This window comes from Phocoena sinus, chromosome 6 (assembly GCF_008692025.1).
Source record: "Phocoena sinus isolate mPhoSin1 chromosome 6, mPhoSin1.pri, whole genome shotgun sequence".
NCBI lineage: Eukaryota > Metazoa > Chordata > Mammalia > Artiodactyla > Phocoenidae > Phocoena > Phocoena sinus.
Genome location: NC_045768.1, coordinates 1,374,482 through 1,398,192, shown reverse-complemented (window position 1 = coordinate 1,398,192; position 23,711 = coordinate 1,374,482). Strand labels below are relative to the sequence as shown.

Here is a 23,711-nt window from a genome sequence, read left to right as displayed (position 1 = left end):
CTGTCCCTCCGTCCTCCGCACCCAACCCCACTGGCAGGAGGGGCCTCAAGACAAGGCCCACACGAAAGGACAAACCCTATAGGATTTCACTCATATGAAGTCCCTAGAGGAGTCAAACCCGCAAAAACAAAGAAACTTTGTACTTAAACACGGTTAAAATGGTAAACTTTATGTTATGTGTGTTTTACCACAATAATAAAAAAAAAAGAGCCAGGCCCTGCCCCATACCCTGCTTCCAGAGGGTTCCAAGGGGAAGCTGGTGACTGATGACACTGGGCACTGAGGCCCCTGAGTGACCAATGGCCAGGTCCTGAGTTTGGCTGATGGGCCCCTGCATGTGGGGACAGGGAGAATGACCTGCTGGACGAGCTGAGGTCATCGGGGCCCTCTGTCCCCGAGGAGAGAGACGGGGGCGTTCCGCGTGAGTCACAGCTGAAATGGGGATGGGCGGGCGCCCCGCTCCTGGGGGAGCTGCCGGTGCCCAGTTAGGCCAGAGCTGGGCTCAGGGAGAAGGTTCTGCCCCTTGGCTGCACTCGGGCCGGCCCCTCGCACCCCACCTAGGGCTGTGCTTGGCTTGCACATCTGGCTGGGACAGACCGGAAACGAGTCTGTAGCTGCCACCCAGAGGGTCCCGACTCGAGTGTCGACCAGCCTTTGTTCCACCCTGGTCACCACGGCGCCACTGGAATAGGCAACGGTCTCCCTCATTCTCCCCCAACAGCCCCGTGGAAAACCCTGGCTGGAGACCCTGAAAGTCTCAGGCCTCCAGGACAGCCTGACCCCTGCTCCGGAGCCCTCTCCCCCGCTTCCTGGGGTCTCCAGAATCCTGCTGGACTGTAGAGACAGCTCCTCCACCCAGGGCCCACCCTGCACACACAGCGAGCCTGCCAACGCCCAAACCCTCCACGGCCCCCCTGCCTAAAAACCCTCCAAGCGCCCCGCTGCCGGGGATGCCGAGGTTCCTTAATGCTCCCCCGGGAGCAGCTCCGGCCCGCCTCTCCATCCTCATCCCTCCTGTCTGTCGAGTGAATGAGTCAGCCAAAGACTAGTGGTTCCCTGGGCCTCGGGACCCTTCCTACCCCATCTGGAAGTTTGCCAACCCACTGCCAACCCTTCAGCATCTCCCAGGCAGGGCAAGGCCATCTGTGGGACAGGCAGGCAGCGCCTCTTGCCTGCAAGATGGAACAACGAGCCCAGGAGCTGATGGGGCCTGAAGGACCTCAGGCCTGGCATGTGACCGTGCAGGGAAGACCTCACCTATTCTGTGCAGGAGAGCTCAGCAAGGAGATGCCCCTGCCCAGCCCCCCTGCCCTTTGACCCCAGCCTGCCCTTCAGGGCCTGCTTGGATTCCTTCCCTGATGGTTAGAAATCGGGCTCCAGAGAATGGCGGGCTCGCTTCAAATCCCTGCTTGGCCCCTTCATGGCTGGGCTCCCCTCTGACCCTCAGTGTCCTCCTCTATGAGTGGGAAGCTAATAGAGACAATCGCACAGAGTGAGAGAGAAGCTGTCTGGAGAGTGCTGGCTCCAGAACCGTGCCACCCACACCTGGGCCTGAGTGTCCAGTGGGGGTAGTGGTGGGGGGATGCCAGGATGGCTGGCCGCAGAGCCACTCACCTGAGGCCTGCCGCTGGGAGACCCTGGAGGCCTCGCGCCCCTGGCCAGGTGTTGCCTTGTCTTCGACTCCACTTTCAGCCCCACTCAGGATGCCTGAGCCTGAAGGAGACAAGAAGGAGAATTGTGAGGACAGAGAGGCCGTGAAGAAATGTCCAGGGAAAGGTCCCCGTTTGGCAGCCGCTCAAAAACCTTTAAACATGGCCTTGATGCCCAAGCCGGAGGGCACAGTCCCCCCGGGGACCAGTCCCTTCCACGCCTCCCGCATGCCCTCCAGCCCCCCGTACCCACCCTCCCATCCACCATCCCTCTGGCTTCCACCCACCCATCTCCATCTCCTGGATGAGTCGATGCTTCCTTCTGCTTAAACCCAGCTCAGATGCACCCCCATCCCCGGGAGGACTCTACCTCCTCTTGGCTTCCCAGGCTGCGAGACCCTCTCAGGGCCACGGGGCATGCTGTACCGGCCTCCCCAGTTGGCCACCAGCCCAGGCGGGGCCGCCCACGTACCCAGCACGGCCCGGCCTGCAGCAGCCCAACCTCAGCCCTCTCCCCCCGCCCCCTGCCTGTCCCTCGCCAGGGGAAGCTGCCGCTGACCTGGGTAGGCCAGGGCCGGAGCGGGGTGTGTCGGCTTTCGGGCCTTCCTCCGGGGGGCTGGCGCGGGGGCTTTGTAGAGATCTGAGGCGCTGGCGGGTGCCGAGGTGCCCAGGGAGGTGCAGCTCGCCTGCCACTGTGCCTGGGCCCGGATCTTCTCCCTCAGCTGCTCCAGCCGGGAAATGCTCTCCCTGGGCTGCTGCGGGGGCCCCAGCACCCGGAGGGTCCTCTCCTTCCAGGTCCCGTGGGGAGGCGTGCATGACTCGTGGCCCCCCGAGGAGCCGGAGAGGCGGCCCGACGACACCGAGCTGTCCCCATCCTTGGTCTCCTCGTCTGTCGACCACACCAGGAGGCTGCGGGCCTTCTGCCGGGGGCCGGGCTCCTCAGGGTAGTCAGACCAGGCCACGTGGGGAGATCCGCGCTGGGCGCCTGTCTGCTGGGAGGGCTCAGGCCAGCTCACAGCAGCCATGACTTCACCCTCAGCTGCAGGCAGAGGGAGCCTGTCTTCCCTTGGGAGAGAGAGGCAGACACAGCCCGTCAGGTGCGGAGACGTGGTGGTGCTGAGCAAAACATCTCACGTGCATGCCCACTGTCTCCAGCGCCCTCCTACTCCCCATTTCCCTGTCTCAGACTGAGAAAGGTGGGAGGTGCCAATAAAAAGTACCCCCCCGGTGGTGGCAGTGCTGCAACGTTCTCTCTCGGATCCCGACCACACCCCTCTGAGGTGGGCACTACATCAGCCTCGTGTACAGGCTCTGGGGAAGGCACGCGGCAGAGGCCATCCGGCCCAAGTCCTCACTCCTCACACCAACTTGGCTGTGCTCCAGGAAGAAGGCACCTCCCCAGCAGTGCCTCGGCCCCTGTGTGCTAGCACATGCACCAAGTCGGCACAAACACTACCTGGACTTGGCACTGGCCTTCCCAACGGCTGGTCTCCCTGGGGCCCCAAGGGAGAGAGGGCACTGCCTCTATCTATCTTTGGGGCAGGGCTGGATCATTTCCCCCGGGCAGGTGGGCGGCATCCCCATGACCAAGGATGACACGGCAGCACGGCGGAATCAAGGGTGGAGCCAGTGAACCTCCATCACCACCAGCCCTGGGGTCAGAGGGTGCTTTCCCAGGGCAGCCCCGTGGTCTGCAGCCCGGCACCCAACCTCACTCAAGGCAAGCTGGCTCCTGCCCAGCTCCGGATGCCGGTCTGTGCCGGTCCCCTGGCCCATGATGGAAACCCTAAGGACGGTTATGGAAACTGGGGGGGCACAGTGGGCTGCAAGGCCCTGGGCTGGCAAAAGCCTGGGGCCTTCCCAACGCGCTGCCTCTCAGCACGGGGTGAGAATTCCGCACGGCCCTGTGACAGCATAATAACCCCGTGTCACTCAGTGACAGCCAGGGCCTTCAGCGCCTGCTGGGGCTCCAGGCAGCACCCGACTCCAGTCCTCCTAGGGCGCCGGGGGTCAGGCTCGGCCTGGGCTGGAGTAGGGACGACGTGAAGGGCTGGGGGCTGGGCTGGGCAGGGGCAGGGGTGGGCTCAGCCCCAGGCTGGTGGCCGGCTCAAGGTTCAGTTCCGGGTGGGGTCAGCCTGGGAGTCGGGGTGCAGGAGAGAGGAGCCAGCCCGGGCCACGTCCCCAGCAGATGGACGAGGGGCTGAGCGCTCTGGCCCTGACGCTTCGGCTTGTGGGGACTGGTTGGGGGAAGCAGGCGCCGACTTCCCGCTCTCCCTGGCACGAGCTCAGTGCACCCCTTCGACCACAGAAATAGAGGCTGGAGAGGCCTGAGCGCCAGGAGAGCACCCCAACCTGTCCAACTCCAGTGGGCTTCCTACCACCTGCTCGACCGCCCTGGCAGGGCAGTGCGGTGAGGGGGACGCGGCCTCTGCCATCTGCCGGCCGTGGGCTCAGCGTGGTGCCCCGCGGAGGAGAGCTGGAGGAGACCAGACGCCTCACCCCACCCTGCCTCTGGGTATTGTAAGACTCTGGTGAGTTCACTACCACAGGAGGGCCCTGCGGAGTGGCCCTCAGGGAGGGGCTGATATCGTTAGAGACACTCCTTCAGTTTAGGAATTGCCCGAAAGGCACTCCTTCCAGAGCGGGCCCCAGAGAAAGGCGGGTCTGCAGCAAAGGACCCCCTAATTCCAGGCGGGCATGGAGAATGGAGAGCCGTCCTTGAGGCTCCTTCTAAAGGACCTGTCCTGGGGAACCGGGGACACCTGGAGACGCTGCCGTCTGGGCAGCGCGCAGGGCGGGGCTCTGGTCACTGCGACACAGCCCCACGTTTAGCGGCCAGCAAGAGGGGGAGTCGCCCCGGACAGACCCTGCCGGGAACGTGAGGTGCCCCCTCCACCCCCGCGTAGCCTCCTCCGTAGTTGGGGCCGGGGTGAGGCAGGCACAGAGCCAGCAGGACCCCAGATCCAGCCTCCGGCTCCAGGGCCCTCAACCACACCCGGTGGCCCAGACAGACAACGTACCTCTGCGTCCAGGTCCCCCTGCCGGCAGCACCGCGACCACCATCCGGCTCTGCTCCGTCCTCCTGGCCTGGAGCCCCGGCCTGCCTGGGCTCGCGCGGTCCACTGGGCACCTTGCCCGGCGAGGCTGAAAGGGAGCAGGTCCCACCCGTGTGTTTCTTTAGGACGTTTGCAACGGGCTGGTGTCCCAGGGCGCTGACCTGGGGCCACACAGTTAGGCGGCCCCTGCCGGGAGAGCTGCAGGAAGCGGCGTGGGCTCCTTCGTTGTGCCGCCCGCACGCACGCACGCACGCACGCACGCCACGCACGCCACGCACGCCACGCACGCACCACGCACGCACGCACGCGGGCCTGCGGAAGGCTTCCGCTCCCCTCGGGGGTGGGGCGATCTCATCAGCGATGACCACGGCGTCCCCCACGCGGCCCCCAGAGCCTGGATAGGGGAGGGGACGCTCAAAGACAGCTCCGCCTCCTGCGTTCACAAAGAGCCCCCGACCCCGGGGCAGGATCCCTGTGCGGCCCCGGCAAGAGTGAAAGCCCACGCCCACCGCGCTGCGAAGAGACCGCGCCTGCGCCGCGGCCGCAGGGTCGTGCTCCCAGGCAGAGGCCTGGCCCCTCTACTGAAGGCCTTCCTCCCCGCCACACCCTCAGGCTCCCCCCGCAGTTGGGGTCCTGGGGGGTGTCCTCCCAGGGTCCGCTGGACTCTCCAGCCCTCGTTCCAAGCGAGCAGAAGCAGCAGCTTAGACGCAGGAAGTTTCTCCTGACGGGAGGAGCTGGTGGCCCTCTGTTCCCTTTAGCAGGGACTAAGCTGCCCCCGGGGGGTCAAGGAGACCTCCTCCTCCAGGAAGAAGCCGCGTCATAGACATGACTCGCTGTCAGTTTAAACCCTCTACTCGCGATAAAAGCAAAATCATGAAAACAAGTGCGTGGTGAACTTGAAAACAAACCCAAAGGCCTCCCTGCCCAGGGCCCCAGCTCCTGTCGCCCCTGCCCGGCTGCGGCGGCCACTGGGCTTGGCTCTGGGCTGCAGCTGGGTGGCCGCGAGCGGCAGTGTGCAGCCCCCATGCAGGCTCGCCCACCTGGCAGCGCCACAGCTGAGCCCAGAGCTGCAGGCCCCTGAGGCTGAGGCCCCTCCGGCGGGTGTGGCACGCGCAGCTGCCTGTCCTGACCCCTTCCCTGGCTTGTGCCGGCCTGATGCCACTCTGAGAAAGTCCCCTCACCCCCCGTGAGTGGGGCCCCGTCCCTCTGCCCCCCACGGGGTGGGGACCGCTGGGGGGTGGGGGTGCCCTGTGTGCAGATGCCTTTGGCTTCGGGAGCCCCCAGCACGGTCGGGGCGGGGGGAGGCGTGGGGATCCCATCTCAGCTGTCCCGCCCACGGTCCTGTGGGAGGAGTCCAGCTCCCCTCCTCGGGTTCAGCCCCAGTCTAGTATCCTGGGCCCGGCAGGGTCAGAAGCGGGGGGGTCGGGGGTCTTCAGGGCCTGGAGAGACAGCACCCGTGGGTCCCCGGGGCCACGCCAAGCTTGGCCAGGTCTGAGAGGGGTCACAAGGGACGGGCTTCTCAGCTGGGAGGGGCTGTATGAAGAGCAAACCGAGCGGCCTGTGCCCCCCTGCCTGGCACGTGGTGGACGCGGAGGTAGAGCCCCGACTCCAGACATGTCAGGTGCCTGCCGGCGACCTCGGGCAGGTCATTCAGTTTGCTCATCAGGAAAGTGGGCGCAACAGTAGCCCCCACTTGTCAGGGTTCTCGAGAGGGTCAGGAGACACCTGGTACTCAGTGCCCCCTGGGTTGGGCACAGACTGAGAAATGAGAGCCGGGCACCTCTGTTCCCACCCTGCCCAGCCCCCCATGACACACCTGCACCGTGAGGCCAGAGAGTGGTGACCCACCAGGGCAGCCGTTTCTGTCCCTCGCTGCCACCAGGGGCTCCCCCTGGCCTGGGGCCTGGCGTGCCATCCACCGCACCCACAGCCGGCTGCACCGTGAGAAGTGGCCGGGCTGGCTGGTGGGTCGGGTGGGGCAGCGGGTGGGGAGGGACTCCTGCCTCTGGACGCAGCCCTCGCTCTACTCTAAACAGCCACACTGTTTACTCTCCCCACTGTGTCCCTAGGACAGCCGGCCCTGAGCAGGCTTGAGCAGGCTGGGGACAGCTGGACCACCCTGCCCACAGCCTCTGGGGCCCCAGGGTCAGAAAGCACACAGGAGGCGGCAGCGACAACAGCTGGCACAGGCCTGGACGTTGGCATGGCACCTGACAGCCACCTGCCAGACGCAGCCCTGGGGAAGCAGCAGCCCGGCAGGGGACACACCCACGCCAGCCCCGGCCACGCCAGAAGCCACAGGTCAGCCGGGGCCCAAGGGGCACAGGGGCTGAGAGGCCAGAGGAAGCCGTCCCAAGGCTGACCCAGGCTCCGGGCACATCGAGGAAGTGATGTGCAGATGGCAAGGGCACCTGGGCACTTGCGCCCTGCTGCTCAGAGGCACACGCTTCCCTTTTGATGCCTGTCTTACACACACACACACTACACGCACGAATTACACACACATAGATACACCACACACACAGAAACACACAAACAACATAACACACACACACACAGGCCCAGTATGTCCCCCAGGTAACCTGGCCCTGTCACCTTGCCCACTGTCACACAACGCAGAGCAGAGACCTGCCCTTGGCCCTGGCCCCCAAATTAGGAGCACCTGGCAGCCCTGGGAAAGGAGCCTGGGGACAGCATGGCTTTGCCCCCAGGAGGTCCCAAGTCCTCAGAGGGAGCCCTCAGACAGGAAGACCCCTCCCGAGGGGGGCAGGGCGGAGGAGGGGTGACTGGTCTGCGCTCAGCCAAGCCCACGGCAGGAAGTGCCTGGGGAGGCCAGGCAGGGCTCAGGCAGAGGCCCCAGAGGACTCACCTGCTGGAAGGCTCCAGGCCTCCCCGTCCGTGGGAGGGTGCGGGGCAGCAACCATGGCTCAAAGGCCAGCGGCAAGCAGAGCGCAGGGACCCGGGCGCCCAGGCCTCCAGGTCCGGGGAGGTCAGGCGGGGAGAGGCCCGCCCCGACATTGCCAAAGAAACCCCGGGCGGGCTCCTCCTCCAGGCTGCTGGGAGCCTGCAGGACCCGTGCCAGGCGCCAGGGGCCTCACCTGCACCATCGCCCCACCCGGGGGGAGGTACACACATGGGGCACCCACCCTACCGCACGAGGAGCTGCCCAGAGCCCCGCTCTCGCCCTCCTCCCCAGAACCCGCACCCCGCACCGGGGCTCTGGGGGGCTGGAAGCAGGGGGCCTGGCGGTGGACGAGTGCCATCCCTTCTGACACAGGATGTGAGGCGTGGGTCACTGGGACAGCTCACACCTCCAGAGCAGCCCTCCGGGCGTGGATACCGGGTGGGCGGTGTGCGTGTGTGTGGGGGGTGACGTGTGTGCAGGCACAGAGCCCCGGGCAGTCTAGTTACACGGACCCCACAGACCAGAAAGCCCCTCGCATCCTCTGGGTCGGCGTGGCAACCTCAGCCGAGCGATGGAAGGTGGCGCTTTCCCATGGCCCTTACGCTGGTTTTCCAACTAAGGGTGCTGGTGAGTGTGGGGAAGGGCGTGCTGTCCCCCCCCGCCCCCGTCCCCGCCCATCCAGCTCCAACCACAGGCCTGCGGGGGAGGGGGGCAGGGTGGGTGCTCATGGGTCCTGGGGGCTGCCCGATAAACATCCAGTCTTCCCAGCTGCCGACTTAGCTGGCTATGGGGCCACACCGGCAGGTGTGGAGGGGGAGCCAGTCCCCTACGGGGGTGCCAGGGGACTGTTGCACAGGCCTTTGTTGTTCCTGCCACCACCCCACCGGCATAGTTATGTCTCTCTCCCAAAAAACTCTAGAAAAGCAGTCCTTTGCGAAGAAACTCCTCTTGGTGTTCAGGAAGTTTGGATTTAGGGACGGAGACTCAGAGCAGGCTGGCCTCTTAAATACTTAGAGGTATGTCTGCCCCCCGGAGGTGGTATGGGGGGCAGCAGGCCCTCAGTCCCTGGGGAATTGCTGGATGCTGTCCTGGGAGAGCCAGGCACCTGGAAAGGTCACCTTGGACTGGAGCTGGACCCTCCAAGAAACACCACACTGGAGGTGGCTGGGACCCTGGGCCAGAGGGTCCGTAGGGCGCCGACCCCTGCCGTCGGCTGGTGTGGTGCTGGAGCTCTGCACCTCTGCCTGGGCCTGCCTCGGCCGCCATGAGCCAGGAGGTATCTGGCACCTGAAGATGGAGGGGCTCAGGTGTGTGCACGGGCTGGCTTTGTCCATCGATGTCGGAGAGATGGGGAGAATCCCCCTGGCCTGAGGGCTGGACACGGTGGCTGGAGCCTAAGAAGAGCCGAGTTCTTCCTCCCTTAGTTTCTGGAACATCCTCCCCACCCCAAGTCGACCAACAAAGACCCCAACACTTCCAGGGGGCGGCAGCAGCGCATCCGCTGTCCAGACTCAGCCCCCAGGAGCTTGGCACCCCCCTGGGGGGTCCGGCTGTCTGGTCGCTGCCCTGAGCGGCCACACCAGCCTGTGCAGAACACCTCCCGCTGGAATTCTGAGATGCAGACTTCAGATCCAAAAAGCACCACGACTGAAAACATGTTAATTTTTTTCTTTGTGAAAAGGAAATGCGTCAATGCAAACACTGAGACAACTTTCCTGGCCACCGGGCCACCTCTTCAGTCCACGGGTTCCAGGTCTGAAAACTGGCTCGGCCAAAACCCACGCCAGGGACTGTGGCATTTCTATCGGGGCAGCCACCCTCCGCCTTTCAGTCATCTGTCCTTAATTTACTCTGACAAATATAAGAGGCCTTCCCCAGAGGCACCTGGGGTAGCTGCACCGGGAAAGGGAATGGCAGACATGGTACAGACATCAGGACACAGGGCCAGGGTTTATTGACACTGATGCCCAGAGAACCCCGTCAGAGAGGCCGTTAACAGAGTTCTGATCACGGTCCAGCTTAGAGTGGGTCCGCTGGGTCACAGACCCCTTGGTGGTACCCTCTGCAGTCTGCGGATGTAGAATTCACAAACCCCACGTCGGATCCGTGGTCTGTGGGGTAAGAGCCATTGTTGTGATCATGGTGGGAAGGTTAAGGTTATGAAACGTCTCCCCTCCATGGCCCAGAGAGTAAAGCAAAAACAGCATCACCTCCAGGGTAGGGGGAGGGGGAGACGGGTGCCCTCCTGGAGGATCCGAAGGATGCAGGGGGGCTGGTCCCCAGCATACCTCCATTTCATTCTCCAGCCCAGTCCCTGCTGAAAGGGAGTAGGTCGTGGAGCCCGACCACAGCCTCCAGGGCAGGGTGACGTGGCCCCAGCGATACGAGGCCCTGCAGTGTGGTGCAGCCTCCATCCCGTCGGAGACAGACCGCCTGCTCTACGTGGGATGCACACGGCGCCTACTGCAGATCTGTCTGGGGCTGTGTCTGACTCCCTGCCCTGAGCCACAGGCATCACAGGGACCCAGCTCATCAGGGGCGCGATGCTGCTGTTCCGGCCGGACAAGACGCGGGGTGACACGTGCTCTCCAGAGGGCGGCCTCCAGCGGCAGCACATAGAACAGCCAGGACTCGGAAGGACTGCAAGGCCTGCCGCACCATGAACATTCTAGAGGTCCAGGGGAGGGGGGCGTCCCCGGGCGTGCCCTCCAAGCAAAGGCCAGGTGGTTGCATCTTGCACCTCCCGCCGGTAGCAGGGAAGCACCATGCCTCTCAAGCCTCTCGGGTTCTGGAGGCGGCACAGCCCACGCCTAGGGATGTGCTCTGGCCATTTCCCCGGTGACGCAGAAGGCCGCCAGCGAGGAGGGCGACCCGGAGCGGGGGAGGGCCCCCAGCAGGCAGGCTGGCATTGCCCGCATCTGTGATGGGCAAGGCTTGTGGGGTTGGGGGCAGGCCCAGAGGGAGGGAGAGTCATGGCCCAGGCCCCGGGCTCTGCGTGGAGGCCACACTATCGGAGGGAAAGTTTCACCCTGTTGTGGCCTGAATGTGTGTCCTTCCCAGATCCATATGTTGAGCCCTAAGGCCCCGTGCGGCTGTATTTGGAATAAGGAAGTAATTACCGTTAAATGAGGTCATGGGGAAGGGGGGCTGATCCGATAGGACTGGTGTCCAGATAAGAGGAAACACGAGAGCTTACGCTCTGTCTCCTGGCCCCCACGTGCACACACAGAGGAAAGGCTACGTGAGGACACAGCGAGAAGGTGGCCATCTGCAAGCCCCAAATTCCTCACCAGGAACCAGATCTGCTGGTGCCTTGATCTTGGATGTCTAGCCTCCAGGCCTGTGAGAAATAAACATCTGTTGTGTAAGCTGTCCAGTCAGTGGTGTTTTGTTACCCGCCTTGAGCTGACTAAGACACATGCCTACTGGGCCCTGAGACAGACGCCCGGCCAGGCTCCAGACATGACATGGCAGGGACTGCCCACCACAAGCTGGGCCCAATCAGGCCACCGGGTCACAAAGGGGCTTTGTGATGCTTCACAGTGGCTCCTTGCCCTAATTCTGAGCTTTGACCAGCCTTGCAGGGACCCTGGGGCCTGGGGCCCTGTATCTGGGGAGGGAGGCCCCGGCGCCGCCCTCCCCTTCCTTCCTGCTGCTTCCCCGCTCAGCTGCCCGGGGCCAGACACAGCTCTGTTGGGAAACGTCCATGCTCCCGCCCTGGGATATTCATGGTCTGAAGGAGGGAAGGCAGTGCCAGCTACAGGGAGGGGCAGGTGGTCAGGTACTCTCCCAACTGGGGGCTCCCTAGGGCCTCACGCGCTTTGCTCCATTAAGGCTGCTGTCCCTGTACACCTCAGCCGTCGCCCCTGGATTAATTAGGACCACAGACACAGAGGCCCCACACCCAGGGCAACCTGAAAACCATGCACGGCCTCAGGGTTCAGCGTCCCCAGGGTCCTTCCCTCTCCCCAAGGGACTGACCAGATGACTCGGAAATTAGGGAAAGGACCCACTGTCCTTGTCCCAGGGCAACTGTGAAGGATCAACCCATGAAAATGGCCCCTACCACCCTGCCCCTTTGTAAGCCTGGGCTGAGGCCACACAGGCCCGGGAGAGGAGGCTGCTGGCAGAGCAGAAGGGCCAGGAGAGGGCGCTGAGGAGGACGCGGGGTTTCCATGGCAACCGTCAGCTGCCTAGGCCGGGAACCGCGGGGCGGAGAGGCTCAGGGAAGAGACCCCCGTGGGTGTGTGGGCCAGGCTGGCAGGAGTGGGGTCCCACTCTCCTGCTCTCCTTTCACTTCATCGCTGCTGGACGGACAGACGGACATTGCTCAGGGACCCCACTGAGGCAGGCAGCTGCTCTGCGCACCCGCTTTGTGCCTCACGCCTCCCGGGAGGCAAGTCCAGACGTGGGCCGGCGGCGAAGGGCAAGGGGTGCGTAGCACCTCTGGAGGACCCCTGTGGTAGGGCTTCCAGGGCCCAGGGCGTGCTGAACAGCTGGCCGCCTCCCCACTGTGCCCAGAGTCCATGCCCCCGGGCCTTCCCAACACTGCTTCCCGGTGCAGGGCACCCCTGAGCTCGGCACCCTGCCTTCTGCCTTCCCTGCCCTCCCCTCCCCCCCGGGAAGTGGCCGCACGCCCCCTGAGTGCCCTCCGTCCCCTTGACACGGCTCTGCACTCCTGCAGCTCCAGCCCAGACTTGGGGGCGGCACATTCCCCCTCCAGGCCTGCCTGGGGGTGACGGTGTCTGAGGGCAGGGCAGGGTTGGGGGCTGGGGCCTCGTCTCCTCCACACCTGGCGGGGGGCAGGGTCTTCAGGCAGGTGCGGGGGGCTCCTGCAGGGGTGAGTGGGTGTCCCGGGGACCAGGTGTCCTCCAGGCTCTGTGACCACACCCCCGGTGTGGCAGGTGGCACACAGGTGATGAGCATCCAGTGCCCAGGGGCCGAGGCTAGGGGCAATGAGAATGAGGGGAGGGGTGCTGGAGGGAGGAGGCCCCTGCTGCAGGGCCCAGGGCTCAGGGACCTTCCTCAAGTTCCAGCTGTTTTTCCAGGTTCCCAGCCAGCAGGCCTGCTCCTGTCCCTCAGCCTGGTGGCCCCAGAGGCACCTGTGCTCCCTCTGGCCTTGCTGTCAAATGGAGCACCTGTCCCAGAGGGGCAGGCAAACTCCCGGCCCATCGGTCCCACACATGAGTCTCGTGTCTGCTGTGCTCCAGGGCTACGCCAAGGGCTTCGCAGGCAAGACCTCATTCACCGGGCTCCCATTTGAGAGAGAACAGAGAGGCCCAGAGAAGGGCTGGGGCCCCAGTTCTTGAGTAGCCCTGCCGTGTCCCAAGCCCCACACTTGCCCTACACTCTAGATGAATGGGGGCGTCTAAATGCAGAGAGGATTTGTCATCAGTCCGTGAGTATCTGTGTGTCATGCCAGGAGCTTCAGCGATCCCAGCTGGGCCTTGCCCTCCTGGAACACACAGGTGCTCTGCCTAGCCTTCTGCCCACCAGTAAGGACCTGGTACATAACAGTGACACGTCTATAAGGTGACTGTCACACAGCCTCCACCCCTAGTTGTGTCTGTGACATCCAGGTAATGCTCACAACACAATGTTAATGGGCAGGACTTCCCTGGCGGTCCAGCGGTTAAGACTCCGTGCTTCCACTGCAGGGGCACGGCTTGATCCCCGGTCAGGGGAACTAAGGTCCTACATGCTGTGCAGCTGTGGCCAAAAAAAAATTTTTTTTATGTTAATTGGGAGCAGAAGGCTACAAAACCACCTGTGCTACGTGATCCAAGTTATGTAGCAACCCTTGTCAGTGCATACTGAGAACTGGGTGTAGTGGGGTGAATGGCGGTCCCCAAAGAGACATCCACCTACAACGGTAAGTGCGACCTCATTTGGGAAAAAGGGTGATTGCAAATGAAATTAAATTAAGGCTCTTGAGACGAGATCATCCCCAGTTAGGGTGGGTCCTAAATCCGAAGCAAGTCCTTTCAGGAGGAGAGAAAACATAGACTGAGAGGAGAGACACAGGGAGAAGAGGGGAGAGCTCATGAAGATAGAGGCAGAGATGGGAGTGATTTGGCCACAAGCCACGGGACACCTGGAGCCCCAGAAGTTGGAAGAGGCAGGAAGGACTCCTGCTGGACCCTCCAGACAGAGCTGGACCCCACCAGCACCTAGATTCTTCCGGCTTCCAGAGCTGAGAGAGAACAAATTTCTGTCATTTTAAGCCACCCAGTTGTGGTCATTTGTTACAGCAGCCCTAGGAGACTAAGACAGAGGCCCACGCCCCATCAGGTAGTTTAACCAGCACTTACTGTGCCTCCTGTCACAGTCCCAATGGGTCCAGCCTTCCAGCGAGCCTGGGAGGTAAGTATCAGAGAGACAGAACTTGCCTGGGTTGAAATGTGAACCCAGACATCTGGCTCTTAACCACAGCATGGCCTGGCTTCTCTCCCCAGAGGGTCTGGGTCCACGATCCATCAACACACTCCCGGAATGGGGAGCTGCCAGTGGGCAGAGAACCCCCAAAAGGCAGAAACCCACCGCATTTTCTCTTTGCCTGGGGGGCTTCCTAGTATTTACTTGGACCAGCAGATTTGCCTTCCTAATTGTTTGGTTTAGGCTGTTGTTAAAAGGTCCCCTCCCGGGCTTCCCTGGTGGCGCAGTGGTTGGGAGTCCGCCTGCCGATGCGGGGGATGCGGGTTCATGCCCCGGTCCAGGAAGATCCCACATGCCGCAGAGCGGCTGGGCCCATGAGCCATGGCCGCTGAGCCTGTGCGTCTGGAGCCTGTACTCCGCAACGGGAGGGGCCCACAGCAGTGAGGGGCTTGGAGCCATCCCAGGAACCTGGAGCCCAAATACACTCTCCTCTCTCTGTCTCTCTCCTTCTCTCTCTGTCTGTCTCTCCCTCTCTCTGTGTCTGTTTCTTCCCCTCTCTGTGTCTGTCTCTTCCCCTCTCTGTGTCTGTCTCTCCCTCTCTCTGTCTCTGTCTCTCTCCCTCTCTCCAGCACTCACAGGCCTGGTCACAGGCCTGGGGGCACAGACAGGCAGAGCAGGGGTTTCCATCACACAGGCCAAGGATGAGCCCCGCCATGGACAAGTGAGCGTGGTTCAGCTTCATGGACACCTGCTTCCTCCCCACAGGGCCTGGGGGCATAAACTGGGTGATAAGCAGCTGCAGCCAGAGGCCCAGGAATGCCGCATGGCCAGGTGCCATCGATGACACGGTGGCGTACAGCCTCACGCACACCTCCAGCCATTTCCTGGATGTGTTTCATCTCCCAGCAAGGTGCTCAGGACCCCGTGGGTGGACAGGCCGTTTCCTTCCGGTCTTCCTGCAACACCTGCTGTCCACCCTGCAGCCCCCACTCTCCAGGGAATTTGAGGCCCCAAGGGGCTGTGGGTGATGTCTTAGGGGCCTTGGGGCAATGGGGGGCACATACCCTAAAACTGTGCAGAAGAAGGAGCTCTTTCTCAGGGTAATGAGATTTTTTTTTTTTTTTTGCGGTACGCAGGCCTCTCACTGTCGCGGCCCCTCCCGTTGCGGAGCACAGGCTCCGGACGCGCAGGCTCAGTGGCCATGGCTCACGGGCCCAGCCGCTCCGCGGCACGTGGGATCCTCGCGGACCGGGGCACGAACCCGTGTCCCCTGCGTCGGCAGGCGGACTCTCAACCGCTGCGCCACCAGGGAAGCCCGGGGGTAATGAGATTTTTAGAAATGGTGGTAAAAATGAGTGTTCTTTTTACTTAAGCACGTATGCGCACGCATGTGTACGCATGCACCTGTGTGTTTGGGTCTCTCCTCTCTCTGTCTACCTCTTTCCTCAGGTCCAGGTCAGGCGCCTCGGCCGGTGGTACCTGGTGGTGATCCCAGCCCCACTGGGCCCTGCAGGAGCAGGGGAGGGGGCCCCGGGAGGTGTGGGTAGGAGGAGGCGGGGTCTGGGAGGCCGTTGTCTGGGAGCTGTCACGGCCACCAGGACATCCCCATCTCCCGCCGGCCCTAGGCAGATGCCTGGGTGGGTCTCAGAGGTCGAACATCCTGTCGAAGCCCGGGTGCTGGTTCTTTGTCCCCGGATGGCCCCGGGTAGCCCGGTCACCTTCCCCCAGTCTGGTCCTCATCTGGGGTCCGTGTCAGCCTTGAGTGACCACCTCTCTGCAGGCGCCCAGGCCTCTCCACTTCCAAGGGCTCAGCCACAACCCTGCAACTGTCCACTGTCATCTCTCACTGGCCTCTCCAGGGGACAGAACCAGGAAGGCGCAAGTTAGGAAATCAGGGCTTGACCTCAGCTCCCCCGAGGCCCAGCCCTGCCACCAGGGGCATCACGGCCCTGGCTGCTCGTCAATGGGAAGGGCATGGGCAGGACGCCAGGGAGAGTGAGTGATGGCGGGCGGGCACGCGGCAGATGCCCCCAGCTGGAGGTGGCACTGTTGACGGCCGCCAGGAGCAGGGCCCTGGGTGTGCTGACACTAAACCCTTGGCACTCTGAGTGCGGTGGGCCAGCTCATGAGAGGTGGTGCCTCTTGGGACCAGGTCCAGCATCACTGCCTGCACCCGCCCGTCGCAGCCCCTCCCTGCTCCCTGTCGACTGGGCCTAGAAGGAGGATCCAGGTGCGAAATTGCTTTTCTTCCCTCCGATGCTCCTTCAGCAATGAGGACTGTTAGGCTGTGTTCACAGCCTCCTGAGGAAGCACTCTGCCTGGGCTGGTGCACCGAGTGTCACAGGGGAATTTACACGACAGAATGCACAGAGCCCAGGTGTTTGAGGGCAGCAGGTCTCTGCACCTGTAGGCTGCGGGGGGGTGGGATGAGCAACCGGGAGGGTGAGCAGAGTGGATGGCGGGGCGAGATGGGTGCAGCGCCCGCAGAGGCAGGTGGTGATGGAGGGTCGGTGCCCCCAGGAGCTCCTGCCCCCCAAGACCTGTCACCTGGCAGCCCCCTGCCCTCCGTGGAGCCGAGCCACGCCTGGTCTCAAGACTGGGTGGCCACGTGGGCAATGCCTGCTGGGCCTGGTGCCTGCCCACATTCCACTCTCCTTTGTGGGTCCTCTCGATGGCAGACAACCGGGTCTCTGGATGGAAGAAGACACAGCTCTGTGCCGTGTGGCGAGGACTGCCTGCAGGGGTCCAGTGGGGCCAGGTGCCCTGGCACGGGCAGCATGGTCCCAGCAGCTGACATTCCCTGAGCTCTTACTGTGTGCCAGGCACAGTGACCATCACTGTCCAGACCCCACGATCCTTCCCAACCCCTGCAGGACAGAGCTGCTGAACCCTATTTACAGATGGCAGAACCCAGGCTCAGACAGGGAGAGCCACTTGTACCAGGCACACAGCGGGGTGGGGGTGGGGATGGCCTAACTCAGAGCCGGAGCCCTTGGCCAGCTCACTGCCCAGCACCCGCAAGAGGTTTCTAGCTCCCCCGGGAAGCTCTGATAGAAAGTTGAGACCTGAGCTCCCCAGTATCCCCGCTCACAGGAAGGAAGAAAGAAGATGCCTTCCCTGCAGGACCACTCTGGGGCCAGGAATCGCTCCCTCACTCCACCATTCACGTCACATCACTATGAGGGTGGCCTTCCTGGCATGAGGCACCCGGCCGCAGACTCAGGGGACCCGCAGGGGGCTCACAGCAGCGGCCTCCTGGAAACACTGAGCTTAGGCCTGGAACAGGCGGGGTCCACAGCAGCCCCTGCCCTGACACTGTTGCCAGCTCAGGGGTTCCCCAAGGACGCAGGCCTGGGGCTGCCGTAAATGAGGGTGGTGCCCCTACCCACTGCACCACCCACCCTGCAGGGGCCAGCCGACGGCCGCGGCCGCGGCCAAGAGCAAGGCCTTGCCCAGCCCCTGTGGTCATGGGGGGAGGGTGAGTGGGCCAAGCCGCCGCCGCTGTGCTCTGGGCACAGATGGTTCCATCCCCGCTGCCTCTTCCGCAGGAAAAACAAACCAGCTCGGGGCCAACTGTCCTTTTCTACCTCGTGTTTATTTTCACGGCCTTTGCCTTTGCCTGAAGCCAGCGTCCTGGGGTCTGCGCTCTGCCGAGGGTCTGGCTGGCGTGGCCATGGCATTTTCCTGACCTTGGGGCAGCTCTCCGGATAGGCGCCAGGGTGCTCCCGGGGAAAGTAGCCCATTTCCTGCCCCCAGACTTGTCCCTGTCCCATTCGGTCACAGCAGCTTCTCCAGGATTTGGAGTCTTCTGGCTGCATGGTGGTGGGGGGGAGGCGGGCTGAGGCTGAGAAGGGGAGCAGGACAGATCCAGTGAGACCCTAGGGCAGTCAGGGGTGGAGATGAGGCCACATCACCGGTCAGGGCCACCAGGGCTCCCGGGAATTCGCAGGGGAGGAGGTGGCCTGGCACTGGGATACTCGACTCGGGTGGGTGGGCACGGCCCCGCTGCTCTACCTGCAACCTTCCAAGTTTTCAGCCATCTCCATTTCACAGACAGCCGAGAAGGCCAAGGTTGGTAGGGGGGACCCTGCAACCCAAGGTCTCAGAAGTGAGAAAGAAACGGGGAGGGGGAGGGGGGCGTGCTCTCAGGATCCGTGGCTTCTGGGGCCAGGCCACACACATGCCTAGGTAAGTGCTTCTCCATCCTCCCACACGGACGAATTCACGTGGGGGACAGACTCGCTATAGCAGCTAGAGGGGCATCCCCGGGGCCTGCACCCCACTGCCAGTTTGGAGAGGGGCTGAGGCACGTTGGGGCTGGACTGGAGGAGAGGCAGAGAACCACCAAGCGGGGAGAGGTCACTTGCCAAACAAAGGCGGGAGGCCAGGCCTCCAACGGGGGGAAGAAACGGGGGTGACGAGGCCAGCAGCGCTGCGCCTCCACGCAAACGGCCTCGCAAGCCCCAGAAGCCCCCAGAAGCGATGCCGCGCCAGGCCCCTCTCCTGCACTCACCCTGGGGGGCTGGGGTCGCACCCTCCTGCGCCCTTTGCCGCCGAACGCTCAAAGGCTCCGCCCCTTCCCCCGCCGCGGGCCGCTCCCCCGACCCCGGCTTTCTCCCCTCCCCCCACCGAGCGGACGGGGGGAGGGACCGGCGGCTCGGCCCGCGCCCCCTCCCCCTCGGGCGGCGGTGACATCACGGCCACGGCGGGAGGGGCGGCGCCGCGCACATCACTTCCTCGGCGCCTCCCGCCCGCGCGGACGGACGGACGACTGGCGGGCGGTGGACAGCGGAGAGCGGACCGCGGACCGGCGCGGGGCGGCGCGAGCGGCGCGAGCGTGAGGTGCGCGGCCCCCGGCTCTCGGCGCCCTCGGCCCCATGGCGGGTCCGGCCCCGCCCGCCGCTGACGAGCTGCTCGGCCCTGCCCGGCGCCTCTACTCCAGGTGGGTAGGGCAGGGCAGGCGGTGGGGCCGCGCGGGGCCGCGCGGGGACCGGGCCGCTGGGGCCGCTGGAGGCGGGATTGGCCGGCCTGGAACAAAGGCGGCGGCGAGCGCGCAACGTGGCGGGGACGCCCCTCCCAGCGGGGCCGGCGGCGGTTGGGGGCGCGGGGTGGGAAGGAGGGGGCCGGGGGAGGGGGTCGGAGGCTGGGGGCGCTGGGCCTCCCACGGCCCACGCCCTCGAGAACCAGGGCACTAGCGGGTGGGCAGCGTGGGCCGCTGGGATGGACTGCCGCCTGCCGGATCGCCCCCTCGCAAACGGTGTCCAGGGTTTGGGAGGCTGGCAGCTTCTACAGCCCTGCTCTCCTGGCAGCTGGGCCCTGTGGCACAGCAGGCGTGTGGTGGGAGCTCCAGGAGCTTCCCTCGCAAGCCTGGCACCACCTCCCCACTGCCATGGCCCGAGTACTGGGTGGGCAGGGAGACATGGTATGCTGAAGAGACCAGGACGTGTCACGGGTGGGGCCGTGCCCCTGCCCCCACCAGCCCACCAGGTGCCTGTGGTCCAGTAGATTGTGGCTGGCGTGGGGCTGCAGAGCCAGCCAGCTAGGTGGGTGGGTGGGCACCTGCCTGAAGAGGCACCTGCCGCGGGCAGGTTCGTGAGTGATGCCGGCGGTCTGAGCTCTGCGCCCCACGCCCATCAGGGATGACAGGGTGGCCCCGGCCAGGGCCGCGTGCCTGGCTGGTGACTCCAGGCTTGTCGAGGGTGTGCCATAAGGTGATGCCCTGGGCCTGGCCCCGACGGGCACGGGCACTGGCGTGCAGGTGTCCGGCAGAGCGGGGCAGGCGTGAGTGCTGGGCCGGGGATGCTTACTGACTGCAGCTCCCGGAGGCGGGCCGGCTCCCCACAGTGGGGACAGGCCGCCGACTTGGAGGGACGTCATCCTGGCTGCCCCCAGCCACCCTTAGGACCAGGGGGCTGCTGAGCCTTCACGGGGCCTAGCCTGGCCTGCGAGGGTTCTCCAGCCTGGCCAGCAGCCCAGCAGCCGCAAACCTCTGCTGGGTGCCCCCCCTTCCCTGATGTGCAGAATGAGGCTCTGGGGCCCCTCCCACCTTGGTCTGGTCTGTGCTGCTGGCCAGAGACACAGCCCCCATTGTGTGGTCTCGGGATGGAGCGCTGAGCCCCCGGCCTGGCTCCTGGGCCCCACGCAGGGGGAGGGGCGTGTGAGTGGGTCTGTTGGCAGCTGACGCTGGAGGCCTGTCCTAGAGGACCCTTTCCATGGCCCCCCTTGGGATGGAGAGCTGTGCGGGGCTGCATTTGCCCCAGCATCGTTTCTCCGATGGAGAGGGGGTATTTCGGAAGAATGACACGTGTTGATCTGGCGGCCACCGGCTGTGTGTGTGTGTGTGTGTGTGTGTGTGTGTGTGTGTGTGTGTGTGTAGGGGAGCTATGGTGGAGGAGGTCCAGGGCCGCTTTAGCCCTGGGAGACCCTGCGCAGCCAAGCCTGGGGTCCACATCGTGCTAGTCTCCCCACAGGCTTGACCTGGCGGCCTGGGGCGTGGGCTGGCACCAGGGCCCAGCGGGGACACACCAGACAGGACCCTGGCCTGAGGGAGCCATCCCTGGGCGGGGGCAGAGCTCAGAGCGAAGGCTGGGAGGGGCCCGGAGCCCGGCCTGGATTCCTTGCAAGCTGAGCCCTGAGTGGAGGCCGAAGGGGCAAAGCCCTGCAGAGGTTTGGGGGGTGCGGCCACAGCCTGCCTTCAGGGCTGTGAAGACGCCCGTGAGGGTTTGGAGCCGCGCGTGTAGCCGCGGCTGGGTGTGCGCGGGCCCGTGCCCGGTCGGAGCTGGCGTTCAGAGGCTGCCGAGACGCCCTCAAAAGGTCATCTGTCCCCTCAGAGCCTGTGTGTCCGGGAAGACCACCCGTGGCGTGGGAGTGGAGGGGTGCAGGCAGCCCGGTACGTGGATGCCCCGCGGACATCCCCTTGGTCTGAGCACCCCAGGGGTGGCTGTTCTGGGAGAACCCCTGTTGTGTGGGGGGCCAGGCCAGGTCCCCTCTGCTGTGTTCCCGCCTGGTGACTCCCCTTCCGCACACCCACACCGCTGCCTGGCGAGGTGAGTTCAGTTCTTACAAAGCGGGTTCTGGGTGGAACTGGGCTTAGAAAGCCCACGGAGAAGGGCCTGAGCGTGAGGGTGCTCGTGACCCGCCACGTCCCCAGATGGGGCCCTGGGGGGGGCACCGGGTCAGGGAGGCAGGAGTGGGCGGGGTCTCGTGGGGTGGGAGACGGTTAACACTCAGAGCCCCGGTCCGCTGCGCCTGGGCGTGCTTCCCCAGGGCAGGGGTTTGGGAGGGGGTGCCGAGGGGCCCGAGGGGGGATGGGCAGGTGGCCGAGAAGCCCCCGAAAGTGGGGAAGCCACAGGCCGCCCTCTCCTGGCCCTCTGGCTCCCTTAAGGCCGGCAGCTGAGTGCTCCTGCTGGGGCTGCGAGGGCAGAGCTGGGCGGCGAGCACACCACTGCGGGGCGGCTCTTTAGAGGCGTGACCCATCGGCAGGCGCCCAGACGGGGGTCCCACGCCCCGTGGCAGTCGGCCCTACCCCCCTCGGCACTTGTAAAGCTAGGTGGTGGTCGTGCTTCTCCTCTGCAGTGATTCCTGCTTCTCCCAGGCTGCCTGTCCCATCATGCTCCTAGATCCCCCGCCCAGACTGAAGGGGAGTCAGTGTGGCTGCACTCTGGGGACGGCAGGACAGGGGGTGAACAGGGGCCCTGGAGCGTCTGCCCAGAGGCCCAGTGTGGGCGGCAGCCCTGGACAGGGACGCTGACATTTAGCAGAGTGGGGCTGATGGGGACGCAGCCCCTGGTCAGTGAGCCTTGGTGGTGGGAGCCGGGGGCCAGGCTTGGAGACCAGCCTCGGTGGTCTGGTGGGCACCAGAGGACGGCGTGCCATCCGGGGAGACAGGCAGGTGGGGCATGAGTGCTGATGGACTGCCTGTGGCGCCAGAGAGCAGGGCAGTAGGGGCCAGGCGGGGCCGGGCTGATGGCTACTCCCGGGATGCTGTCTCAGGTGCCGCAGACAGGTGGGAGGGGTATGGGGCTGACATGGTGACCAGAGCAGTAAGGCCAGCCACTGGGCGGTCAGTAATCACTTCATTAACTGGTAAGCCAGGGGGCAGGTGGCGGGAGCTTGGCAGACACTACCCTACCTCCTGGTCGCTGCGGTCTGGCTTCTGGGAAGGCTGACCCTGGTCAGCCACTTTCAAGGAGAGATGTGCTGGGCCGTCGTGGTGTTGGATAGCAGATCTCACGGGTGGACGAGGCCTGGCTGGGGCAGGCAGGCTGACCCCTGAGGCCCCTGAGGTGGTGGGCCGGGTCTTTCCCCAGGACGTGGAGGACTGTAGATTAACAATTAAGCATCGGACTTCCCTGGTGGCGCAGTGGTTGAGAATCCGCCTGCCAATGCAGGGGACACGGGTTCGAGCTCTGGTCCGGGAAGATCCCAGTGCCGCGGAGCAACTAAGCCCGTGCGCCACAACTACTGAGCCTGCGCTCTAGAGCCCGCGAGCCACAACTACTGAATCCCGTGCGCCTAGAGCCCGTGCTCCGCAACAGGAGAAGCCACCGCAATGAGAAGCACGCGCACCGCAAGTAGAGTAGCTTCTGCTCTCTGCAACTAGAGAAAGCCCGTGCGCGGCAACAAAGACCCAACGCAGCCAAAAAAGAAAAATTAATCAAATTTAAAAAAATTAAGCATCTATTTAGCCCAGGTGGCAAATCCCAGGTGGAAGGCTACCCCCTCTCCCAGAGTTTGAGTGGTGAGGCTGGTGAAGGGGGAGCTAAGACCACAGCCTCTGGCCCCTGAGAGCCCTGGCCAGTCCGGCCCAGAGCCCCAGGGAGCCCCATCTCGTGCCCTGACAGTAGGGCTCTTGTCAGGCCCTTGGGCGGACAGGCCTGTTGGAGGCCCCTGCAGTCCTGCAGCATGGGGGCGTGGGCAGTGGGCGGGAAGGCCAGCTCCAAAGACCGATGCTGAAGCGGGTGACCTAGGGTTGCTGCAACCCCAGTGCATCCCCAGTGGCCACGAGCACCCACAGATACCCACAGGCCTGCAGAGGCAGTGTGGAGAGACAGGCTCCAGAACCTTCTTCACCGAACAAGGAAGTGAGCCTGGCCAGTGTAGGCAGGTCTCACGGAGGAGGGGAGAGGATGGCCTGCGGTGCAGGTGTTGGGGGCGCCGCCCCGGGGGGTGGAGGAGGGGCATGGGGTTGATGTGACAGTGCAGAGTTTTTTTTTTTTTTTTTTTTTTTTTTTTTTTTTTGCTGTACACCGGCCTCTCACTGTTGTGGCCTCTCCTGTTGCGGAGCAGAGGCTGCGGACGCACAGGTTCAGTGGCCATGGCTCACGGGCCTAGCCGCTCCGCGGCATGTGGGATCTTCCCGGACCAGGGCACGAACCCGTGTCCCCTGCATTGGCAGGCGGACTCTCAACCACTGCGCCACCAGGGAAGCCCCAGTGCAGAGTTTTGAGGGTTCAGCTTGTTGACAGGAGCTGCGCAAGGGGGAGATGGTCCAGGTCCTGCCCCGCCTGCCTCCGCTGAGCTCCCCCGGAGGTGGACAGAGGCCTCCGGGCAGGGAGGAGAACGCCCTGGCCTGGACACCCTGGGGACCAGGGCCTGGTGTGGGTGGGTGGGCAGCCTGGGACCTCATTCTCCCACCTCTGCATCCACCCGCCCAGCCCCTTCCAGGTCTCGGCCCTCCCAGACCCCGCAGAGTGGCAATGCCTGCTGGGCCTCCTGGGCCGATGC

The 23,711-nt window shown here is 64.4% G+C and overlaps 2 protein-coding genes across 3 annotated transcripts in view; one reads left to right on the top strand and one right to left on the bottom strand.

Moving 5' to 3' along the window:
- LOC116755553 overlaps positions 1-10,024 on the bottom strand; it is a 46,500-nt gene extending 36,476 nt beyond the window's left edge. Inside the window, 9 exon segments of the mRNA XM_032635161.1 lie at positions 1,615-1,713; positions 2,209-2,714; positions 3,106-3,263; positions 4,516-5,235; positions 7,575-7,769; positions 7,852-7,973; positions 8,716-8,897; positions 9,056-9,279; positions 9,899-10,024. Coding sequence (XP_032491052.1) covers positions 1,615-1,713; positions 2,209-2,714; positions 3,106-3,263; positions 4,516-5,235; positions 7,575-7,769; positions 7,852-7,973; positions 8,716-8,897; positions 9,056-9,279; positions 9,899-10,024 — 2,332 coding nt within the window.
- An 8,711-nt stretch (positions 10,025-18,735) lies between these two features.
- GPSM1 (G protein signaling modulator 1) overlaps positions 18,736-23,711 on the top strand; it is a 30,583-nt gene continuing 25,607 nt past the window's right edge. Inside the window, exons 1-2 of one of the 2 annotated variants that reach the window (XM_032635633.1) lie at positions 18,736-18,927; positions 20,816-21,031. In XM_032635633.1, coding sequence (XP_032491524.1) covers positions 18,863-18,927; positions 20,816-21,031 — 281 coding nt within the window. In that variant the 5' untranslated portion in view covers positions 18,736-18,862. The remainder of the gene's footprint in view (positions 18,928-20,815; positions 21,032-23,711) is intronic. The other variant, XM_032635634.1, reaches the window with a different exon arrangement.